The following is a 20536-nucleotide window of genomic DNA, read 5'->3' on the forward strand; positions in this document are numbered from 1 at the left end:
CCGATCTGATGGGGGTGGGGAGGGAAGTGTCGCCTGCGGGCGGATAAATGTGATCTGCGCTGACCATGACTTGTTACATGTGACGTAGCCTTAGCAGTGCCTGTTCGAAACAGATTGTGATGACGTGTGGTGTATGCGTTGAACGCTCATGAACAAATACAGAATCTTATGCTACTGTTATGGTCGATTCCGGTGGTTAACCAAATGAAGGGAAGGGAAAACGTGCCCCATCACAACAGCTACCACGAAGCGTCTTGTAGATTTCCACCCACCGCGATTTCTGTCGGTTTATGTCGCAACGCTGAGGAACTTTCTGGCAAGCCTCACCCCTCTTACACCTCGATGTGACGTAATACGTGACGTGGCGTCCCGTTAGTCACGATGACGTCACCAGGCGGACGCCCGAGGCGTCGGTTGACATTGTCCCGTCCTCGGGACGCCCTCCGTCAGCCGGCAAGGTCGTGCAGAGGTCGGCACCCAAATCTATTTCAAATATCCGGCCAGCGGATCCCGGGCTGATCGCGCTCATTGACAATTTCACGTGGCTGGAGGTGACCCCAGTCGGTCTGTGTGGTCAACAGCGGGGATGTGGGCCGGAGTGGGTTACGGTCGGGCGCCACTGGACTGTGGACTCTGTACCATGGTCGCTGACCGTCCGCCGAGCGTCTCTGTTGAATGCAACACGCGCCGCCCCCGGCTCGGGCGGCTGAGAACCGGTTATACGTCATGGCACGGCCGCGTGGTGGGGTCACTGGCCGCTGCCGCCGAGCTCATGAGGGGTGGCAGTGGGTTGACTACCGGGCACACAGCAAGACCTGTCAGCAGAATTTCTGATGACGCTAGCTGGTGTTTAAAGGTTCGGGATACAGCAGGCTGCGAATCGAATCATGTGCCTGTAAACGTGATTCGTTCGTTACATGTTCCTCAGAACGTTACGTAACACCATATTACTGTTAGTGTCTATTGTTTGAACTGCAATCTCCGCATTAGCAGACAGATACTCAGCCCCCGTAAGCTGATGTCGCAATCAGAGCATCGGACGATGTGGCTCGGATTTGCCCGCAGTCGGGAGGTCCATATCGGGTTCCGGCTGGTGGATGTGACTGGGGCGGTGTTGCGAAACCCTTCACTTCCCGTATGCAGTAACCATGGAACGTTTCCTTCCGGACTTCCTGTCGGTCTGTCGCCGGCGCGCTTTTGAGCGCCGGAAGATGATGAGGCATTCCATACTGCGCAGCAATGTGCATGGTACCGACTCTCATAGCATTTTAGGGGGCAGATCAGTAGAAGAGGCCGCCAGATTTTGTCAGTGGACAGATGCACGAGACGCTCACAACGTAGCGTTCCCACAGCACGCTCAATGACGGCCGGCGTCAATGGGTATGTTCATTAAAACTATCCTATCGCACATTTCACGTCTGGGTACGGGCTAGCCTGAATCAGGCAATGCTTATGTTACAGATTTGTATCACATATCGGCAGGGATCGTGAGCTCAGTGTCTCTCAAGTGTGTCGGCGGAGTCGAGTGTTGGGCCGTGCAACAGAGCATGAGATTGCAGAATCTGCGCTGGCGGGCCGGTCGTCACGTGGTGCCCCCTTATCGCTGGAGGTGGGTGGGTGCAGGCAAACAGACTGATAGCGCCCGAAACGGCCGTCCCAGCACGGACCACAGGCGAACTGCCGGCGAATGTCGCGTGTTGGCGCAGCCGTGTTATTTGATTGCAGATTGTACGGCTATGTTCGGCCAGTTTGCGACACAGCAAAACGTTTCTGCACCATTGTGCCCCGGTCATGCTATGCTATATCCAATATCCATGTGACCTGGGACGCAAAAATACCAGTACTAACAGCAAAGTCAGTTTTTCGGTACTCAGTTGTCATTTACAGAAGGCATGCAAATCGTGTTAGTGTCCTTACAACCTAGTTCGATACGATCTCGGTTCTGCCAATCGTCATCGAAAGCCTTTTCATCTTGGTTCTCCAGGAAGCCCAGACCATCTGGCTGACACAGTTAAACGGTTAATCCGGAGAACAGACTAATTCGAGGAGGGAGTGATGTGCAGAAATAACGTGTTACTCTTCCGCGCTTTGACCTCTGGTGCAGACCGTTTCTCTCTGACACTATAAACTCGCCCGTCCTAAAACGAAGCCACGTGAACGCCCACCCCTGAACCAAAGCACTCCCAAAAGCCATGGCGTCACACCGTACCTTGTATTTCCGACCTTCGACCGTCGCACCTTCAACAATGCTCAACAACAGCCGGCCGCGGCGGCGCTCCTCTTTCCCGACCAGCGAAGAGAGATGAACAGCGGCCGACAGAAAGCTCGCGGGCTCTCGGAAAGGCGCGACATAAAATCGTCACAATGTGTAGTTCTATTTGGCAATAGGCAGGCAGCTCCCAGCGATTATAAGACGATCCGTTAGTCGAGCGACCACCTCTGACCAGCGAGAAAGCGCGATAAGCGACTCAAACCAAGCATATGGCACGGCAGCCGTGGCAGCGGCAGTGCGCCCTCCGGCGACGACTCAACTCCGGAAAACATCTAACATGACACCGACATAAATACATATAAATGACTAGCGTGTGTCACCGTCTGTGTGTGTGTATGTGATTCACGTGTATGTGTGTGTGTGTCTGCGTGTGTAAGTCCGTACGGACGGCAGGTTTCGCCCGGACGCCTAGACGGGGAACTTGAAGACGGCCTTGGAGATGACTCCACTGGCCAGCTTGCTCAGCGCCTTCTCGTAGTCGGACAACTCGAACGTCTCGATGGCGAGCTTCTCAAAGTCCAGGTAGCGCTTCCCGAGCGCGGCCGTCAGGGCGGTGGCCTTGGGGTAGCAGAAGGGGTTTGTGAGCGTGCCCAGGATGGTCAGCTCCTTGTGGAACATCTGGTTGGGCGAGATGCTGATCTTGGACGTGGGCGGCGCCACGCCGAAGAAGCACAGGTGGCCGCCCTTGCGCAGCCACTGGAACGCCTCCTCGACGGCCGGCGCGTAGCCGGAACAGTCGATGACGTAGTCAAGCCCGTCGTGCTCCAGGTCCTTCATGGCCTCGGTCATGATGGCGCGTGTCTCGTCGGGCGTCATCGTCTGGTAGCCGAGCTCCAGCACGTTGATGCGCTCGCGGCGCTCGGCTGACGGCTCGGAGATCATGCACTGCCGGTGGCCGTGCAGGTGGAAGATGCACGCGTACAGGATGCCGATGATGCCGGCGCCGATGATGAGCACGCGCGCGTCGTGCGGGATGATGCCGATGCGGTCGCAGCCGTGCTGGATGGTGGAGAGTGTCTCGACGAGGCAGGCCAGCTCGAGGCTCAGGTTGATCTCGGGCGGAATGCGGTGCACCTGCTGGGCCGGCGCCAGACAGTACTCGGCCCAGCCGCCGTCACGGAAGAAGCCCAGCGCGTTGCGCGGTCCCTCGTAGATGCAGAACTGCGGGTTGCCACCGGCGCAGTGCCGACATTTGAAGCAGCCCCTGTAGGCACAGCGGAATGAAGACGGTCACACACCAATTATACTCAGAATCAAGACTGGTTTACGTACTGAGAATTGGCGTGGCATCAAGAAGCAAGCCGGAAAGACGGAACGGCCTTGTGTACCGGCCTTGTGTTTTGTCTGCCACCGAGTCAACGATGTGAGCAAAAACGGTAACGATAACATCGCGGCGACCGCCAAACGTCGTAAGGCTGTAGGCCGTGTTTTGTTGTGGTTGTACTCTGACCGGACACGAGTCAGGCATCTCGCTGACATCAACAAGTGATCATATCTGGTGCGCTGGGTAGCGTAAACACTATAAAAACGGGTGTTCCGCAAAACCGGGAAACGGAAGACGATCTTGCACATCAATCACGGTAGGCGTATCAGATCGAGTACGAAGTAATTGAACTATAGCATATGATAAGACCATACATATGGTTGACTTTAAGACAAACGCTTGGATTTATGCCAACCAACCAAATTCCCAAGGCATTACGGCATAGAATTCGCCCAAGTAGCGTCCATCAACAAAGGCATTTTATAAAATGACTTATCGTTCTACAGAATGCACGATCCCACACATCGCCCATAACACATCGACAGCAACCATTATCATGATCTAAATTTAATCATTCTGCCGGGATTCCATGCTGAGGCTCTGCATTGCCAATTCATTAGCTGGAGTGCGTAAATCACGATTACACCGGCAACATAAAAGGGCTCCTATTATTTGAAGATAGGGAGGTTTGACTCGCCCTCGATTGGTGGAAGAAGAGCAAGGACGAGTTTTGTGTGGATCGATGCACCAAATTACCAAGATATTCATCATAAGGTGGGCACCGTTCTTCAATATTGCAACTTCGTTCCTCGTTCCTCCATTCCTTCAAAACACAACTTCCGTTACTCCGTTACCCGTTCCTCCGTTCCTTCAAAAGCAACTTCCGTTACTCGTCCTCCGTTCCTCTGCAAAAATGTAACGGGGAATTTTTAGTCCGTTACTCTCTAACTACAGAAAAGACATGAAACCATCGTCAGCCACAGGAGTAGATGGTGTAAGCGTTTCCATGCTGCAGACATATTTTCCTGGTGTCTGCCATGCTCTACTCGATATCGTTAACTCCAGCCTACTCACTGGCTTAGTTCCACCAGGATGGAAGCATGCGATAGTTACGCCGATACCGAAAGGTAAAACAGCCAACGGCCCAGCCGATACGCGCCCTATTTCCATTTTACCAGGCATAATGAAAGTAGTCGAGCGTATCGTACAAACTCAGTTGACTGAGTATTTGCACGCCCATGACTTACTTACTGCAGCACAGCATGGGTACAGAAAACTTCACTCAACCGAGACAGCTCTCAGCGTCATCACTGACCGCATCCTACATGCTATGGACAATGCCGAAATTTCCATTTTGGTTCTTCTAGATCTTTCAAAATGTTTTGATGTCGTGCCTCACCAAAAACTCCTAGATAAACTTAGCCTGTACGGGATAGACACGGAATGGTTTAACAACTATTTGACGGGTCACGTGCAGCAGGTTACCGTACGAGGTGCTGACGGTTCCAGCATAACGTCCCGACCCAGAGAAAACAAAATCGGAGTTTTTCAAGGCGGGAGCCTTAGTTGTGTGTTATTCATGCTGTTCGCCAATGACCTGAGCCTACATTTGCCCGATGGCGTCACCATTGTTCAATTTGCAGATGACACGCAAATTTTGGTCACCGGTAAGAAACGGGATCTGGCTACTATCATCTCACTCATGGAGACTGCCCTCGATAACGCTTACCAGTGGTTTTGTCACAACGGAATGAAAGTAAACACTGCCAAAACGCAGATGTTAGTTTTGGGCACCCCAGCTATGTTAAGGGGCCTCCCAACTGTCACCGTTAACTTCTGCGGCTCTGTGGTGGGCGATGCCGGGACTGTGAAAAACTTAGGAATTCAACTCGACCGTCATCTGAGTTACCAGGCACACATTGACGCCATGACTTCAAAATGCACCGGTATACTCATCGCCCTCGCCCACGCACGTCACGTGATGCCATCCAGCACACTGAGGTTTGTAGTGCAGGCCCTGGTTCTTTCCATTGTGCGGTACTGCATGAGTGTGTACGGGACGTGTGGTGTGACACAGATGACTCGCGTACAGAAAATCATCAACTTTTGTGCGCGGGTCGTCAGCGGTCGCAGACGCAGTGACCACATCTCCGATGTCATCGAGCGGTTCGGCTGGCTGCGAGCTGATGAGTTAGCCGAGTACCACACTATCTGCGCAGTCCAGCGAGCTATCACCACGAGAACTCCTGAATATATCAGTCAAACCATCGGTCCATTAGCCCGCGACCTACATGACCACAACACAAGGCACGCCGGCAGATTGACACAACCACGACCCCGAACCGAGACGGGGAGGCGCCGACTGTGTATCAGGGGGGTCTCGATGTTCAACGACATGAACTTGGATCCGTATTTGCCATCGTTCCGTCGAGAGGCAAAAAACGCGATTCTTACCAGACGTCACTGAGGTGATATTGGTGTGAATGTCGTGTGCGTGATTTGTGTGTGCTATGATGATGCCATACCATGTCTACTTACCCTATGTTTTATCGGTTTTATCTGCTTTACGTGTCAGGTGAAAAGCCACTTTTTGCTGTGGACCCTCGATGAATACATATCTGAATCTGAATCTGAATCTGACACCAGCAATTTTGGGTGTATATGGCATACTTTTCATGCTAAGACAGATACCAACCCAACCCAAGTCGGCAAGCCGCCTACTAAACCCAGGGATAGCGGAGGCCACCCACTTAACTGCCAAACAAACACACCGAGACACCGAGGCCGCTAACTGAGCTCTCAGTGCATCTGGTTAGCGGCTTTATGTCTCAAGCCGTTCACCAACTGAAGTCCGGCGCCCGGCGGGCAGGGACGAGCGACCCGCGGGCTGGGACGAGTAACGTAGTCCGGGACCGGCGAGCGAGTGACGTGTCCAGTGGCCGGCGAACCGGGTCATCAATCGATGGCCAAGAAGATCAGCGGAACAGCTGGCGCTTCAGATATCTCAGACAGCTTTTTCAAAATTGTCAGGGAACTCAGTATTGTTATTAAATGAAGAAAAAAAAATACGAAAAGCGCTTTGAGTTTTGACAATTGAACGCACACATTCGGCTAAAACCTTGGAAAACATTCCAGTTTTTCGCTTCAATAACAATCTCGGTTGGTTATTTGCCAGAGCAGACTGCTTTAAAAACCCAAATGAAACGGAGCGACGGGAAACTGAGGAACGGACTACACTGTAACAAAGGAACGAAGCGCATGCTACGAAAGTTACATTGTCCGCATTACGTTTTCTTTATTTACCGACAGTGGCGCGGGAACTTCTTCCAGACTGGGGGGCTGAACCATAATAGAGACCAGCCTAGGGTACCCCCAAATCTAGTTTTCTCACCGGTTTTAGGCCACTTATTTTTCAGACCTTGGCCTTTTCAACGAAAAAACGAAAATATTTGCAAAAAAGTGAGGTATTCCGTCTCAGCTGAGTGAAGAAACTATCTTTTTGGCAACCTGGAATAAAGGTAATGAGTTGCCGAGACAGTGATAGAGGTGGATTTTTCACTTACCTACATGCTTTCTTCCGTTATATTGTGACCCACGACCCCTAATTTGGGGAGGACAAGCTGCCCAACGGTTCCTGGCCTCATGAAAAAGTTGTGGGGCACCGCCCCCACGGCCGCAGAGTTGTGGGGGCAAGCTTCCCCCACTGCCCCCTCCCCCGGTTCCCGCGCCTATGTATGAAACTATGAAATTATGTTGGTAGATTTCCGATTTCGATTCCTCCAGCTGGGGGAGGGGGGGGGGCTCAAATACATTACGAGCCCCTCCCTCCCCCCTCCAGCCGAAAAGCCAGAGGGGCTCGCCTCAGCCCCCACTAGCCCCCCCCCCCACGGTTCCCGCGCCACTGTTTACCGATACCGTTCCTGAAAATTTAACAACGTTCCGGTACGGAGGAACGGATCGCGTCCTTGATCGTGCGACGTGCCCACCTGTGATAGGTATTCATTGTCATTTCGAGAATCGAGCGTAATTGGGCATTAAATGATTGGATTTTGAATAAAGAAAACGACAGTTAACACAAACTGAGCAATCGTCGCCCAGTCAATACCACATAGCCTGTCCAGGAGCCGAGAATCACGAACCTGTACGGGTCGACGGTGACCTCCGATCCGACCTTGACGTTCTTCACGTCCGAGCCGACCTCCATGACGATGCCGCAGAACTCGTGGCCCAGAGTGACGTCATGCTCGGCAGTTGGGTAGTTGCCCTGAAAGAAATAATTCAACATAGCTATTAGCCAAGCCATCGAAGCCTTGCAATGCAAAAAAAAAGCATTAGTGAAAACATTCATGGAGGGGAGGGTGACATAAGAAATGTGATGCACATGTAAGCAACAATATTCCATCTAGCTGAATTATGCTGTGATTAAAAAACAAGAAATAGTGCCATGTTTGAGATCCTGGCTGAAGCTCAAACTTGGAATGTGAGGTGAGTGAGTGCTTGAGCTGAGAGTGGGTTGAGGGGAAGTGTGAGCTGGAAGCAAACATGTGAGCTAGAAGAGCTGGATTATGCCCACTTATTTGCCCTCTAAGTCCTCACTAAAGGTATCAGCACCTACATACCTACTGTGTAAAATGCAATGCCCCAATTTGTCAGGTCATGAGCATATGTCATGATTAGGTCAAGCACTACATTTGAGCTACTTGCAATGATGGCAAACTCACCTGTTCAACTCACCTGTTGGGGGTTCCCTGCCTTCCAGAGTACAGCATAGAGGATGTGCATAGGATACGTGAGGAAGGAACCCGCGAACGTAGGGCTCGCCCGGCGGAGACACCACAAGGGGGTGCTGCCAAGCCGGGAACAAGAGCCTGCATAGTGACAAACACGAATTTTGCGATAGTTTCATGATACATACAATAAAAGATCGTATACAATAATGCAAACACAAATTAGGGGAAACAGGTCAACGCAATAGCCATCACATATGATAAGAGAACAAGGCATCACCCATCGAGTCAGCCAACATGGCCTTGAACCTGCTCAGGTCGGGTTCACCTACGACCTGGTCAGGGAGTGCGTTCCAAGCGGTGATACAACGCTTGCTGAAGGACCTGGTCCTGACATCAGTTTGTGCTCGAGTGTGGCGGATTTTGAACCTGTGGCCTCTGGTACTAGACGAGGGATCAAGTTCGAACATGGTAGTGGCATCTATACAACACTTTGCGTGGAAGATCTTCCAATATTGAATCAGATCGGCACGTAGAAGTCTGCCCTGGACCGAGTACTGGTTCAGAGCCCTAAGCCGGGATTTATAATCAAGCTCTCCCATGCCTAAGATCTTTTTAGTCCAACGGCGTTGAACAGATTCGAGGAGGCGCACGTCCCCTATATACGCAGTGTGCCATACACATGAGCAGTATTCCATGATGGGTCTTACATGAGTGTTGAATAAAGTGAGCATGAAATCAGGGGATCTGCAGACAGTTGACCTTAACAAGTTTTGGGTAAGGCCAGCAGCCTTTTGCACTGTCAAAGCCACATGCTGGTGAAACTTCAGGTCAGAATCAATAAGAACCCCGAGATCAGTGTGGGATTTCACGACCTGAATCGATGTTTGGTCTAAGTGATAGGACGGGGGAGGTAGGACATGGGACCTTCTTTGAAAGCGGATGACCACACATTTTTTCAGATTTAAGTAGAGACACCAGGACTCTGCCGTGCGTTGTAGCATCGTTATGTCCTTCTGACAAGCCTGTGAATCACGACAGTAGTTAGCTGGACTGTCGTGGCGTATTGTCATGTAGATCTTCAGGTCATCTGCAAATATTTTATACTGACAGAGGAGGTTACTTGCGACATGGTTGACGAAAATAAGAAAAAGAATTGGTCCGAGGACAGAACCCTGGGGTACGCCACTCGAGACGTTGCGCTGGCTGCTTGTCTTTCCCTTTACCTGGACTGACATGCGGCGACCAACAAGAAAGTCCTCGATCCAGCGGATGAGGGGGGTGTTGATCCCTAGCAAATGTAACTTGGTGAGCAGAATAGGGTGAGATACTACGTCGAAGGCCTTGGAGAAGTCAAACATGATGACGTCAACGGTGTCGCCCCTGTCAAGGTGTCTGGAAACGTCATCGTAAACCAGCAGTAGTTGGTCCATGGTTGAGCGACCTGCACGAAACCCGAATTGGTGGTCAGACAAGATATTGTTGCTCTCGAGGTAGTCTGTCAGGTGACGGGCAATTATTCGCTCTAGACACTTGCATGTTACTGAGGTCAGGCTAATAGGGCGATAATTAAGGGCTTGGTACCTTGAGCCTTTTTTGAAAATTGGCACAACTACCGACGATTTCCACTGGACAGGCAAGCGGCCTTCCCTCAGCGACTGGCGGAAGAGGAGTAATAATGGGTAAGTTAAAGCTGAGGCACACCTTTTTAGTAGGCAGGGGTGGATGTCGTCCGCTCCCGCCGCAGAGAAAGCATCCAGGCACTGCAGGGAGGAGAGCACGTCCTGGGCACTGACGTAGAGTGGAGGCATCTGGCTGGATACAGACTGGTGATCAGTTGGGCCGCGACGAGGGGAAGGGCTGTGCAGGGCGGGTGTGAAAACACTGGCAAATGCAGTGGCGAAAGCTTCAGCCATCAACTCTGGGTCGTCTGAGAGACTCCCGTCAGGTAACTGTAGCGGGCCGACTCCGGGACAACCAACTTTCTTCCTGCGAAGGTAAGCATGAAAACGTTTGGGCTGTGTCTTAAGATCATTAAGTAGTTCAAGCTCGTAGTTGACTTGAGACTCAGTAGCAAATGATCTTAGCTGCTTGTTTGCCTTGAAAAAGTCTCTCAAGGCTACCTCTGCTGCGACAGAGCTTTTGCCAAGGCGGTGGCGGACAGACTTATACTTTGCCCAAGCTTCCTTTTTACTGTTCCTTAACCTGTGAGGAGGGTTAGTTTTCCATGGCAGCCTGTTTGAGATCTGCTGTGGGGCAAGGGGAACACATTCCTCAACAAGGGGCATCAGGACATTCACGAAACGGGTATACGCGCCACCGATGTCAAGCGCTGTAAACTCTGCATCCCAGTCAACCTCGTATAAGGCACGCGATAGGATGTTGTATTTGCCTTTCTGCCACTTCCGGTACTTAGCAGGGGCGATCTGCGAAGGAGACGTCTCAAGGTCAAACACATAAGTGCATAGTATCGGGCAGTGGTCGCACCCGGGTAAGGGAGGGAGTACCTGAACAGATCCAACTCTGTCTGCATCTGTGGACAGGACAAGATCCAGTATATTGCCCGAACGTGGGAAAGTGGGCTCGATCACCCACTGGGTAAGCCCCAGAGACATGAATACTTCGTAGCCTTGCCTGTCAAAAGAGGAAGCGTGAGATATCGGACAAGAACTCTCCCAGGACAGCGTAGGTAAGTTGAAGTCCCCCAGAAGAAGGACTTCCCTGTCACCACAGAAGGCCAGCAGAAAGTCATATATGTGTGCTGTGTCCTCCAAGGAGGAGGATGGTGGCCGATATACCGCTGCAACATGCAGGTTAAAGTCAGGAAGGCGGACCGCTAGCACATTCTGATATGGCTTATTTACTTCATCAAACTTCACTGAGCTGTGGATGTAGAGGCACACGCCATGTTTGGGGCCAAGGATTCAATTTATAGCAATTGGGTCAACTTTTCAGATGAAACTGTAGTACTAAGTAAAAAATGAACATGTAGAGCTATTTTGTGGCTATTTTATGACCTCAAGTCAGAAGTATATTCTCATTACAGATTAGTTAGTGGGAAGAATGACCTTTGCTTAGAGCTTCTTTAATAACAAAGGCAAACAAAATTGTGTGAAGCTGCAATGCAGACAGGCCATTGTATTTTGCATTCCTTGGTTTTGTGTGTTACTTGTAGTGGTCTAGGACCTAGGTTCTAGGTCATAGCACAAAATAGCGAACACCTAAGATTGGAGCTTCTCAAGCAAGAGTGAATGTTTCAATTTACCTAGGTATCATAAGAGCAAGTTTGAGAACATGTCACCAGGCTAGAACAGCTGTAAATGGCAATAATCCTCGGCAGGTGTTTTCACTGACTTGACTGCAAGATACCAGCTTGAGTACAATTTCTACACACCAAATATCGGGCCACTAACCTTAATTGCATGCAGATCAGTTCCGCAGATGCCTGAGAATGCAACTTTAACCAACACATCGTCCTCCCTGACAATCTTTGGTATGGGTATCTCCCTCAGCGTCAGGGTCTTGGTCGGTCGGTTGTACTGCAGGGCTTTCATGGTGCTCATCTTGATTGGTCAGGTGTAGCAATCACACTCCAATTTGCACTGGTCCCAGCACACAGAATGCAACTCAACACGCTCAGCAGAGGATCACAACCCAACAGCACGCCCCCACCGCCAGGCACTGACCACACTCGCGACCCCTGCCGCCGCTCGCAGGCTTTTAAACTGGATAGCAACGTGCCCTCTGCGCGACCTTGCCGGCGCAGTACCATGCAAGGGAATTCCTCGGGCTCCTTCACCGACAACGCGCAACACCTTGGTATGACGCAACAACCAAGTACTCATTTTATCAATTCCACCAAGGATGTTACGGAAAAATAATAATAAAAGATATAAAATCCACTGATAAAAACCGCCCACCGCCAAGAGCATCAACGTCGATTACAAAAGTAAACAAATCCCACAAAACATGCGATAATGACGCACTATAATTTTGTTTACAATTTCATATGGTAGCTCTGACGTCAGAGTACAGTAGAGGAAAACATATGAAATGAAGGGAATGCTTCGATGCCATCTCGTCGTTGAGTAAAGTAATCTTGATCTCGTCGATCTCGTCCTCTTGAAAGTGCGGGTCTTTGAATGCCTACTTTTCGAAAGAAGCCAATTCGCCATTGGGTAGCGCCCTCGATTTCACCCTAGACTGGACCCGCATCTATGCATTCCTCCTGCGTTCGACGTCTTTGATAGCCGGCAGCAATAACATGCGCGGCCTATAATAACATCCTCTTAGCTAATACGTCGGGATACACTTTCAACTTCTTACTGTTCTTCTCTTTCCCCTAAGAGCTCGAGGAGCGGTCACGGCATCCGTAAACGGTAGAACTTCCAATGACCCGAGAAACCGAGGATGCAAAACATAACCGTCCGTGAACGACAATGCCATGCAGGCGCGCACACTGTAGCGATTTTACCATGGAAAGTCGTTGCTAAGTAACAGCTTATCGAGGAAGTTCCGACTCGTCACCGATGACGTAACGGTCGTGGCGCGAGCGGCGGGCCCCGGTGACCGTCGACATCCCCGCTCCTCCCCGTATCTGAGCGCCGTTCCGGGGACATTAGATAGAGCTGACTGCTTTCGCACACCCGGGTCGTTCTTGCATTGGATGGGACACCAAAAGTAGCACCGTCGCAAATTGATCACCGAGGATCACCGAGGAAAGCCCGGAAATGTACACGGCCTGGCATATAGTAAGGTTATAGCTAGCATATGCTAAATCACACAACGTTTGAAGGTAGATAATTTTCCAACTACACACCGGACCTACATACACGGCTGCGTTTATTGTTGTCTTGGCAGGGTAGCGTCAAACAAAGGCATCCAACGAAGGCTTGCAGGAGGTCGGCTACACTTTCATATCACAAAAATGAGTCGGTCATGCAGGAAAAACGATACATAGTGACGTATGAGATAAATCGACTAGCAATAAGCTAGTCTTAACAATCCGCCAAGACAGCGTTGTCATGATAAATTTGCCGTCGCCTTCGCATCCAATTTGATTGCTACACAATCTCGGTTACCTTTCAGCCAAGTTCCTAGATCCCACAATACGTAAAATATCTGTCAATCAGGTAATAAAGTGAATACAAAATAGAAATATAGCATCAACCATTACAAATGACAGAACACATGCAAAATAACCACTGAGAGGCATCATTGTGGGTGGAAAAAGGTAACAGAAACCCCGCCCACCAACAATCTACGCTACAAGGCACCGAGCTACCTCAGTTATGCGCGGTGAACCAACACCGCCAGACGACACGTGCCGAGACGCCCACCACCCAGTACCGGCCCGCCGGTACCCACAGCCGGCGCAGCTACCACGGGCAGCCTTCCGAACTCCACTGACAGAACACAGGCAGAGGCACACGGCGCCCAGCCGCCGCGTTATTTGTCAAGTCGAGGGCCCACCTATCACGGTCGGACGGAAGACTGCGGCTCCTATATCCCCGCCCCTGAGTACCCCGTACGGCGGCCAGGCCGCTCCCTATGAGGTATTGTAGACACCGCGCGGCGGCCGGCCGTCACTCGGTAGTCAGCTGCCAGTCATAGAGAGCAGCCCCGGTGACGCCGCTGGCCGCTGACGTCACCAGGTGCACCTCTGCACCACCGTAATCCTGCACGGTCAGCGCCGTGCCGCCGGCAGCGCCATCGTGCGGCGCCGACTCGAAGTGCGACTGTGCGCCGCCGCCGCCAGAGGCGCTGTCTGTGGTCCCGGTCTGCACTGAGAACACGGTGTGCGGGTGGTGGAGGTCCAGCGGCTGGGCCTGCAGGTTCAGCGGCTGTACGCAGCTGATGGGGAGGCAGAGCTGCAGCGGGGCACCACCGGCGTCGGCCGGCCCGCCGGCGCGCGGCGCCGTCTGGAACACCAGCTGCTCGACGGCCAGGTTCATGAGGTCGGGCGGCGCTGGCTGTTCGGCCAGCTGCAGGTGGTGTACCACCACCGGCGCCGCGGAGACGGCCGGGCTCACGGCCGGACCGGGCCCGGGGAGGACGTCCGTCTGGGCGGCCGAGACGGGCGGCAGGGGAGGCGCAGAGACCGCCGGCGCCGGCGCCGACAGCCGCTCCCTCTGCCGGGCGGGGAACGGGAGAGTCAGAGGACAAATAGACAACCACTGACAGCCGCTCCCTCTGCCGGACGGGGAGCGGGAGCGTCACAGGAAATATACAAACAGCTTCTATGTCGGACGGGGAACGGGACGTCACAGGACATATAAGACAACCACGACCGCAAACTACGGACAGAAGCGCAGAATAGATTGGTCTGCAGAATATACCGCCAGTTATACAACGTCAGTTAAAGGACTTCACACTCATATGTGCAGATATGTGTGCAAGAAGCAAAATAGTACACAGATCACTGAAGTTGTAGACCTTTCCCCATATACGCTAAGTTGAAAAGGCCATGATCCTGTGGGTTTCAAGGTCCCGAACTTCTTGGAACACCAGCTATTAGCTCCTTCCCTCTCCCCCAATCCCACTGCACCCGGTCAGTCCGTACACTGCTCACCTTCAGTGTCCTCGCGGCGGCGCGGCGGGCCACCGACGCTGCCGACCGGCTGACGGGCGATCCGGCGGCGGCAGCAGAACCGGAGGAGCCCGCCGCCGCCTCCCGCCGGCCGCCCTTCTGCTGAGACACCCGCAGCGCGCCCAAATTGGCGAAGCGGAACTCGTTGTGATAGATGGTGCTGTACAGCCATATTTTCACTTCGGTCTGGTAGCCCTGACGAAGCTTGTCTGCGAGAAGCAGAGCAGAATTATGGTTGTTAATTTGTGGTGGCCAGTCATTGCTCAAGTAAGATTAGATGGAAACCGATTACCAACTACAATAAACATAGATGCATTCCATGCAAAATGTCCATCCCCTTCATAACCACGGCGTTTCGTGAGGAAAAACACACGAATTTGACACTAAGCATGGGGACACGTCCTGACAAACTTTGCACTTTGTACGGAATGCTGACCAACCGGATCAGCTACACTCGGCAGGTCTTTTTTACTTTCTTAATGGCGTAGCCAGGTGAAGCTTGAAATCACATACGTCGCACACCAAACTGATAAAAACTTCTACTGAACGACCTATGTCATATCGGAGTACGCGACCAACCAGACGATAGGACGTCGAACTCACCCGGGGAGCCAGGTGACGACTCGAACGCCATCGGCTCGAACCGCTTCAGGTAGTCTTTGTGCATCTTGGAGAGGTTCAGGTCCAGCCCGAACACCTTATCCTCCTTCAGAAAGGTGCGCAGCTCCGTCGACTGCAGCACCTCCGAGATGTGCCGACGCACCTGGTCTGCGGACGACGGGCGGTAGTGGTGAGGGGACAGGATGGTTGTAGTGAGGAGACACGTCTGGGTGGTCCACGGGGAGGACACGGGGAGGGGGATGGTGGCGGTGGGAAAGGCACCACTAGGCACTAGAGAACATAAATAAAGAAAATACAAATAGAGCAATGATGAAGTCACTTGAGTGCAAAACTAGTTTTCTTATCAAGCATGAATCAACATTCAGTTGACAAAGAGGTATGCTAATGTAACCTTTGTCGATATGAGGCTGCAACTTAAAGGGACGAGTCATTACCGGAGTATTGCAAATAAGATAATCGGCATATAACAATACCGATAGGACCTCCAAGATACTTATTGCCAAGCTGCCCGAACATATTACCTTTCACTTCTTCGGAGATCTTCCGTCGGTTCATGTGCTTGCCTCGCTGGTCCCGCGGGAACATGATGTTCTGGTCCAGCTTCTGGGAGAGCATGCGGATCTTTTTGAACGTGATGGCGTGGATGTTGGCGAAGGCCTGCTTGCACACCTGCCGGTGCCGGAGGAGACTCGTGTCATGCAGTCGTAGACGGTAATAACCGCGTGCCGAAGGTGCGAATAACGAAGATTAAAGTAAGTGTCATGTCAAAATGATGTTTCTTTTCGCGGACCACGAAGCACTAGGAGTTTAATAAATCTCACCCTACCAATCAATGAATAAGATACCGATGACTATTCGGAACTTGCGTCACTTCCTTCGCACGGATCATCGGCAGTTGCAGGGTATATTGGGCAGTTGAATAACCGTACCGGGCGTATAATTCTTGCAGCACATTAACCCGCGCCCGGTGGGCCTCTCAGCCAACTTCGCTATGGTGGGGGCCTTTTTGGCCACACCATATTATCTCGGAAAGTAAGCAAGCTAGAAAGACGCGGTAAACAGCAATAGATAGTTTGCTATAAGATGTTTCAGAATTATAAGGGTCATTTTTCAATCATGTCATCGCTAAAGTCTCTGGAGGTCACCAAAAGTAAAATTATCGCGACTTTTTGTTCCCGATTTTGACAACTTTTCACAAAGCGGCGCATAAGTCGGGAACCAATAGAGCTACAGCGCCGCAGAAAAGCGCATTCGATAGCTCTTTCAAAGGCCTTTCTGGGGTGTTGTTTCGGATTTGACCTAAGGTCAACGGTTTAGCCTCCAGAGGGCAAAAACTCAAAGTTAGACGTTTTTGCGGATTTTTTTTTTCAGTATTAACTTTTGACTCCAAGCTTTTATTACACTGAATTTACCGGCATCGCGTTTGTCTCGTCGAGACGCTTCAAATGAACTATAATTTGACCTGGAAAGGTCAACATAAAAAAGTTGACCTCAGGTCAAGGTCACGGAAAAGGTCATGTTGCATATCAGTCGATTCGTATTGTTGAGCTGAACAGATGCATGGTATTTCCCGCGCTCTAGCATGTTTTTATCTAAGGTTATTGTAAAAAAAAAAAACTGTTAGTTACATTGCATGACCTGAGATGACATAAGGGGCATGAAAGAGGTCACAAGTGCAATTTTGTTACTCAGTGTGTCATATTCACATGAGTTCCAATGTTTGAGGGTGTTTTCGGCCAAAAGAAGAGTATTTCAATTTTCTCCCTTTGACATTTATAATGGAGAGGAGAGGTCACAAAAATGACCTGACATGACCTGAACTTAGGTCACCGATACGAAAATTCCGAGATATACAAAGTGTTAGTACTGATTTCCTCACCCAATAGCCTGAGTTTCAAAACTTCTGGGATGTAAGCTGTAGGAATGAATGAATCCCAAAGTTGTTTAGAGGCATGGTCACTTAACTTGACCTGGTGACCTAAACTTATGTGACCCAGGGTCATAAATCTTACACACGATGCGAAATTGATGTTTTATAAGCTATACCAAGTTTCACGCAAAAAAAAACTGTCAGGTGTGGCCAAAAACGCCCCCCCCCCCCCCACACACACACACACACTCGAAGGTTAAGTACCGGCACCAACTGACCTGGATCTCCCGGCCCTTGCAGCGCACAAAGTACTGATAGTTGCAGGTGCGCCGCTCGGAACTGGCGGCCGAGTGGTGGGCGATTTCAGTCTTCCTGATCAGGCCGAACAGGTAAGCATTCTGTTCGTCGTAGCTCTTCAAGTCGTAGAAGCCGCTGAAGATGCTCCTCCGCGTGTTCTCATCCACCTGGTCAGAGCAGAAAAACGTGAGGTCCAAATCAATTATAATGAAGGGACTTCACTAAGCCCATCTAATCAGTATTCAGCGCCCATGAATTTCAAAACATAGAAAAAAATGGCCAAGAAAGATAAAATTGCCTACTAAATGATCAGACATGATTGAGTTTTATTCACGATCGATGGCAACACAAGTCACTTTTTGTTCTTTTTGGTTTTAGGAATTTGACTTGTGTTGCCATCGATCGTGAATAAAACTCAAAATTGCCTACGTTTATGAGCAGCTCTGAATGCACCGTACCTACGTCGGCTTTCAGTCTACGTCAAAAACAATGATTCACATTTTCTAAAATGAATTTGGTGGCTTGAACCTTCGACTGGAGAGCTTAACAGCTGGATAATCCATTTCGTCGAGCATTTCCGCAGGGTCCGACCACTACGGTCCGATCGGGCAAATCCGGAAAACGCTAGGATTTTGATGCAGAGTTTAGCGTGCCGATGAAAGCCAAACACAGTCCATCCCACCCACTGTAAAATGGCTGCAGCTTCCGGTAAAATATCAGCCCTTGTCAGAAGTCTAACCTATTGAACATCGGAGCGACTAGAGCCCGACGGTCGGGAGTCCGATGCCCTGCCAACCGAGCTACGAAACAGACGAAACAATTGATTTATGTGGTAACAGTAACTGTCACTCTGACTGATAATCAGGTGCTTACCCTATTATAGCACTTCATTCGGCACGTGCAGGCGGCTCCGATCTGTTTTGACTTGACCACCTGGCCCTTGGTGTTGACGTATTCCTGGCCGGCGATGCGACGGTTCTTGCGCACCACTCGTTTCCACTGGTCTGGCCGCTTCTCGCGGCCCCTCGCGCGCAGCAGGGACGTCCCGAGCTGATCGGTGGGCGGCGCAGCGGAGGTGGCCGCCGGCAGCTCCACTGTCCTCTCCATGCTCACCGAGTGCCACCAGAGGGTCCACTGAGGCTCGGCCAAGGGACAACGCACATCCACTCAGAGGCAGTGGACGAGTAACCGTAGGAGAAAGAAAAACCTGAAACAGATCAGAGCCACAGTGATACTTGGGACATTAGCCCTTAAAAATTGAAATAGAGCTTGGGCAAGCAGAATACCACAGAAATTAAGGCCACTCAGCGACAAGAAACTGGTGTGTTTCACAATCACCACACATTATGCCCCATGGGTGCTTAGAAATGCTGAATGGGAATGGCAGAGAGAAGCTCGGATCAGACGTGTGTGCTGGTAGAGCAAGTAAACTGGAACTTGTTTCCAACTTTAGGGCTTTTTCATAATACCTGGCCTCCAGTTTAATTCTGCATCCAGCCTGATATAGGGGTCACCTCTAAAACATAGGTGGCTGGTAAACAAGGTTTAATTCCTCACTTTGAAAACATGGTTTCAGCTTCACAGATGACAGAACAGCACACACTAGATGTATGTAGTTCTAGTTTAAGAGTGTCAAGGAAAAGAAGCAATTGCTATCATGGATGTCGACTTCCGGCGAGTTGGGGTGCCCAAGCTCTCCAAATTCCATGCCAGTTCGGCCGGCTTGGCTTTAGAGCCGCAACAGACAAGGTCAACAGGACAAGGTCACCAGTACCACTAGGGCGGCGGCGGATTTGCTGTGCCCAAGCACCCCCAACTCTGTGAAAATTGACACCCATGGGCCATGATTGCTAGGTATGTTACCAGGTGAGTTGAGTTTTGATTGCCCAAGAAGTTTGTTTGAGCAGCAAATATCAAGTTCTGTGGTAGGTACCTAGTGAAACAGTAAATAGGTAGGTACTAACTACTAGGCCACAGGTCCAGGCTCCCTAACCCAACAAGTACAAGTATCAATGCACAGGGGGCTGTTCATGGGCTCTGTGTGCGGTCGGACCATACACAGCCTCCAAGCTCCACCCACTAGTCCAGTCCCTACATCAGCCTTCCGTCACCGCACACAGCAACCACTGTAGCTGGTCGGGACTGGGCAGTTGGGCACAGGCCACAGCGGACCATCCACGTCACGCAGCCGTGACGTCAGCACTGCCTACCCATCCCCTACCCCCACGCCTGCTGCACACACCGCACACACCACACTCCGCAGCTTGTGGTGCCCGTGAACACCCCTCAGGTCAAATAATGATAATGATCAAGGCTGATTGATCCAGACTTTGGAATTTCAGCAAAATAGGACTAAATATACTGAATGAATAGCTATTTAATGACGATTTATCATTGCATTATATAGGTTACTAGTTTCTTTACCCTTTTCACTAGATGAAATTAAAAAATCACAGTGAAAAATATAGCAAATTCTCAACCAATTACCAAAAACCCACCACTCGTTGCTGTGTGTGATTTGCTTGTGAGACTTTTTATTAATGAAGTAAAATTCTCTAATTTATCTCTAAATACTGACGATACTGACTTAAATCTCGCTAGCTCAAATCTGAAATATTTTCCTTAAAATATGCAAAGTTTAAAGGAATCTTGCAAAATTTATCTCCTACATATATTGATGCAATCGAAGAAAACACATGTGGCCGGTGTAGTGCCAGCAAAGGCAAGCAAAACAGCATATTTACGTCTGGACAACGAGTTGCGGGGAAAAGTGGAAACTTTGTCGCAGTTTTAGGAGCCGGTGATTAGGCTGCATTTTTGGGTTACTTTTTCGTTCCGATTCATGTATTTCATAGTGTTTGGCTTTTGAATATTTTAGTTTTTTCAGATAAATATT

At 50.6% G+C, this 20536-nt stretch overlaps 2 protein-coding genes across 6 annotated transcripts; both read right to left on the reverse strand.

Moving 5' to 3' along the window:
• Positions 1-2198: 2198 nt before the first annotated feature.
• LOC122365064 (2-deoxy-scyllo-inosamine dehydrogenase-like) lies at positions 2199-12238 on the reverse strand. Its single transcript, XM_043335976.1, has 3 exons — positions 11677-12238; positions 7676-7800; positions 2199-3476 (listed from the first exon to the last, which is right to left on the reverse strand). Exons 1-3 carry the CDS (start codon positions 11824-11826, stop codon positions 2681-2683), a joined length of 1071 nt encoding a protein of 356 aa, XP_043191911.1. The 5' UTR covers positions 11827-12238; the 3' UTR covers positions 2199-2680.
• Positions 12239-13088: 850 nt separating this feature from the next.
• On the reverse strand, positions 13089-20388 carry LOC122365073. 5 transcript variants are annotated; one of them, XM_043336017.1, is made up of 7 exons: positions 20139-20388; positions 18514-18847; positions 17622-17807; positions 15995-16142; positions 15456-15620; positions 14835-15061; positions 13089-14394 (listed from the first exon to the last, which is right to left on the reverse strand). In XM_043336017.1, the coding sequence occupies exons 2-7, from the start codon at positions 18745-18747 to the stop codon at positions 13849-13851; spliced, it is 1506 nt and encodes a 501-aa protein (XP_043191952.1). In that variant the 5' UTR covers positions 18748-18847; positions 20139-20388; the 3' UTR covers positions 13089-13848. The 5 variants fall into 5 exon arrangements, with proteins under 5 accessions (XP_043191952.1, XP_043191934.1, XP_043191926.1 ...); XM_043335999.1 differs by having other exon boundaries at positions 20337-20385; XM_043335991.1 differs by having other exon boundaries at positions 20310-20372.
• Positions 20389-20536: the final 148 nt, after the last annotated feature.

Source organism: Amphibalanus amphitrite, unplaced genomic scaffold (genome assembly GCF_019059575.1).
Source record: "Amphibalanus amphitrite isolate SeventyFive unplaced genomic scaffold, NRLGWU_Aamphi_draft 000028F_arrow, whole genome shotgun sequence".
NCBI classification, from domain to species: Eukaryota; Metazoa; Arthropoda; class Thecostraca; order Balanomorpha; family Balanidae; genus Amphibalanus; species Amphibalanus amphitrite.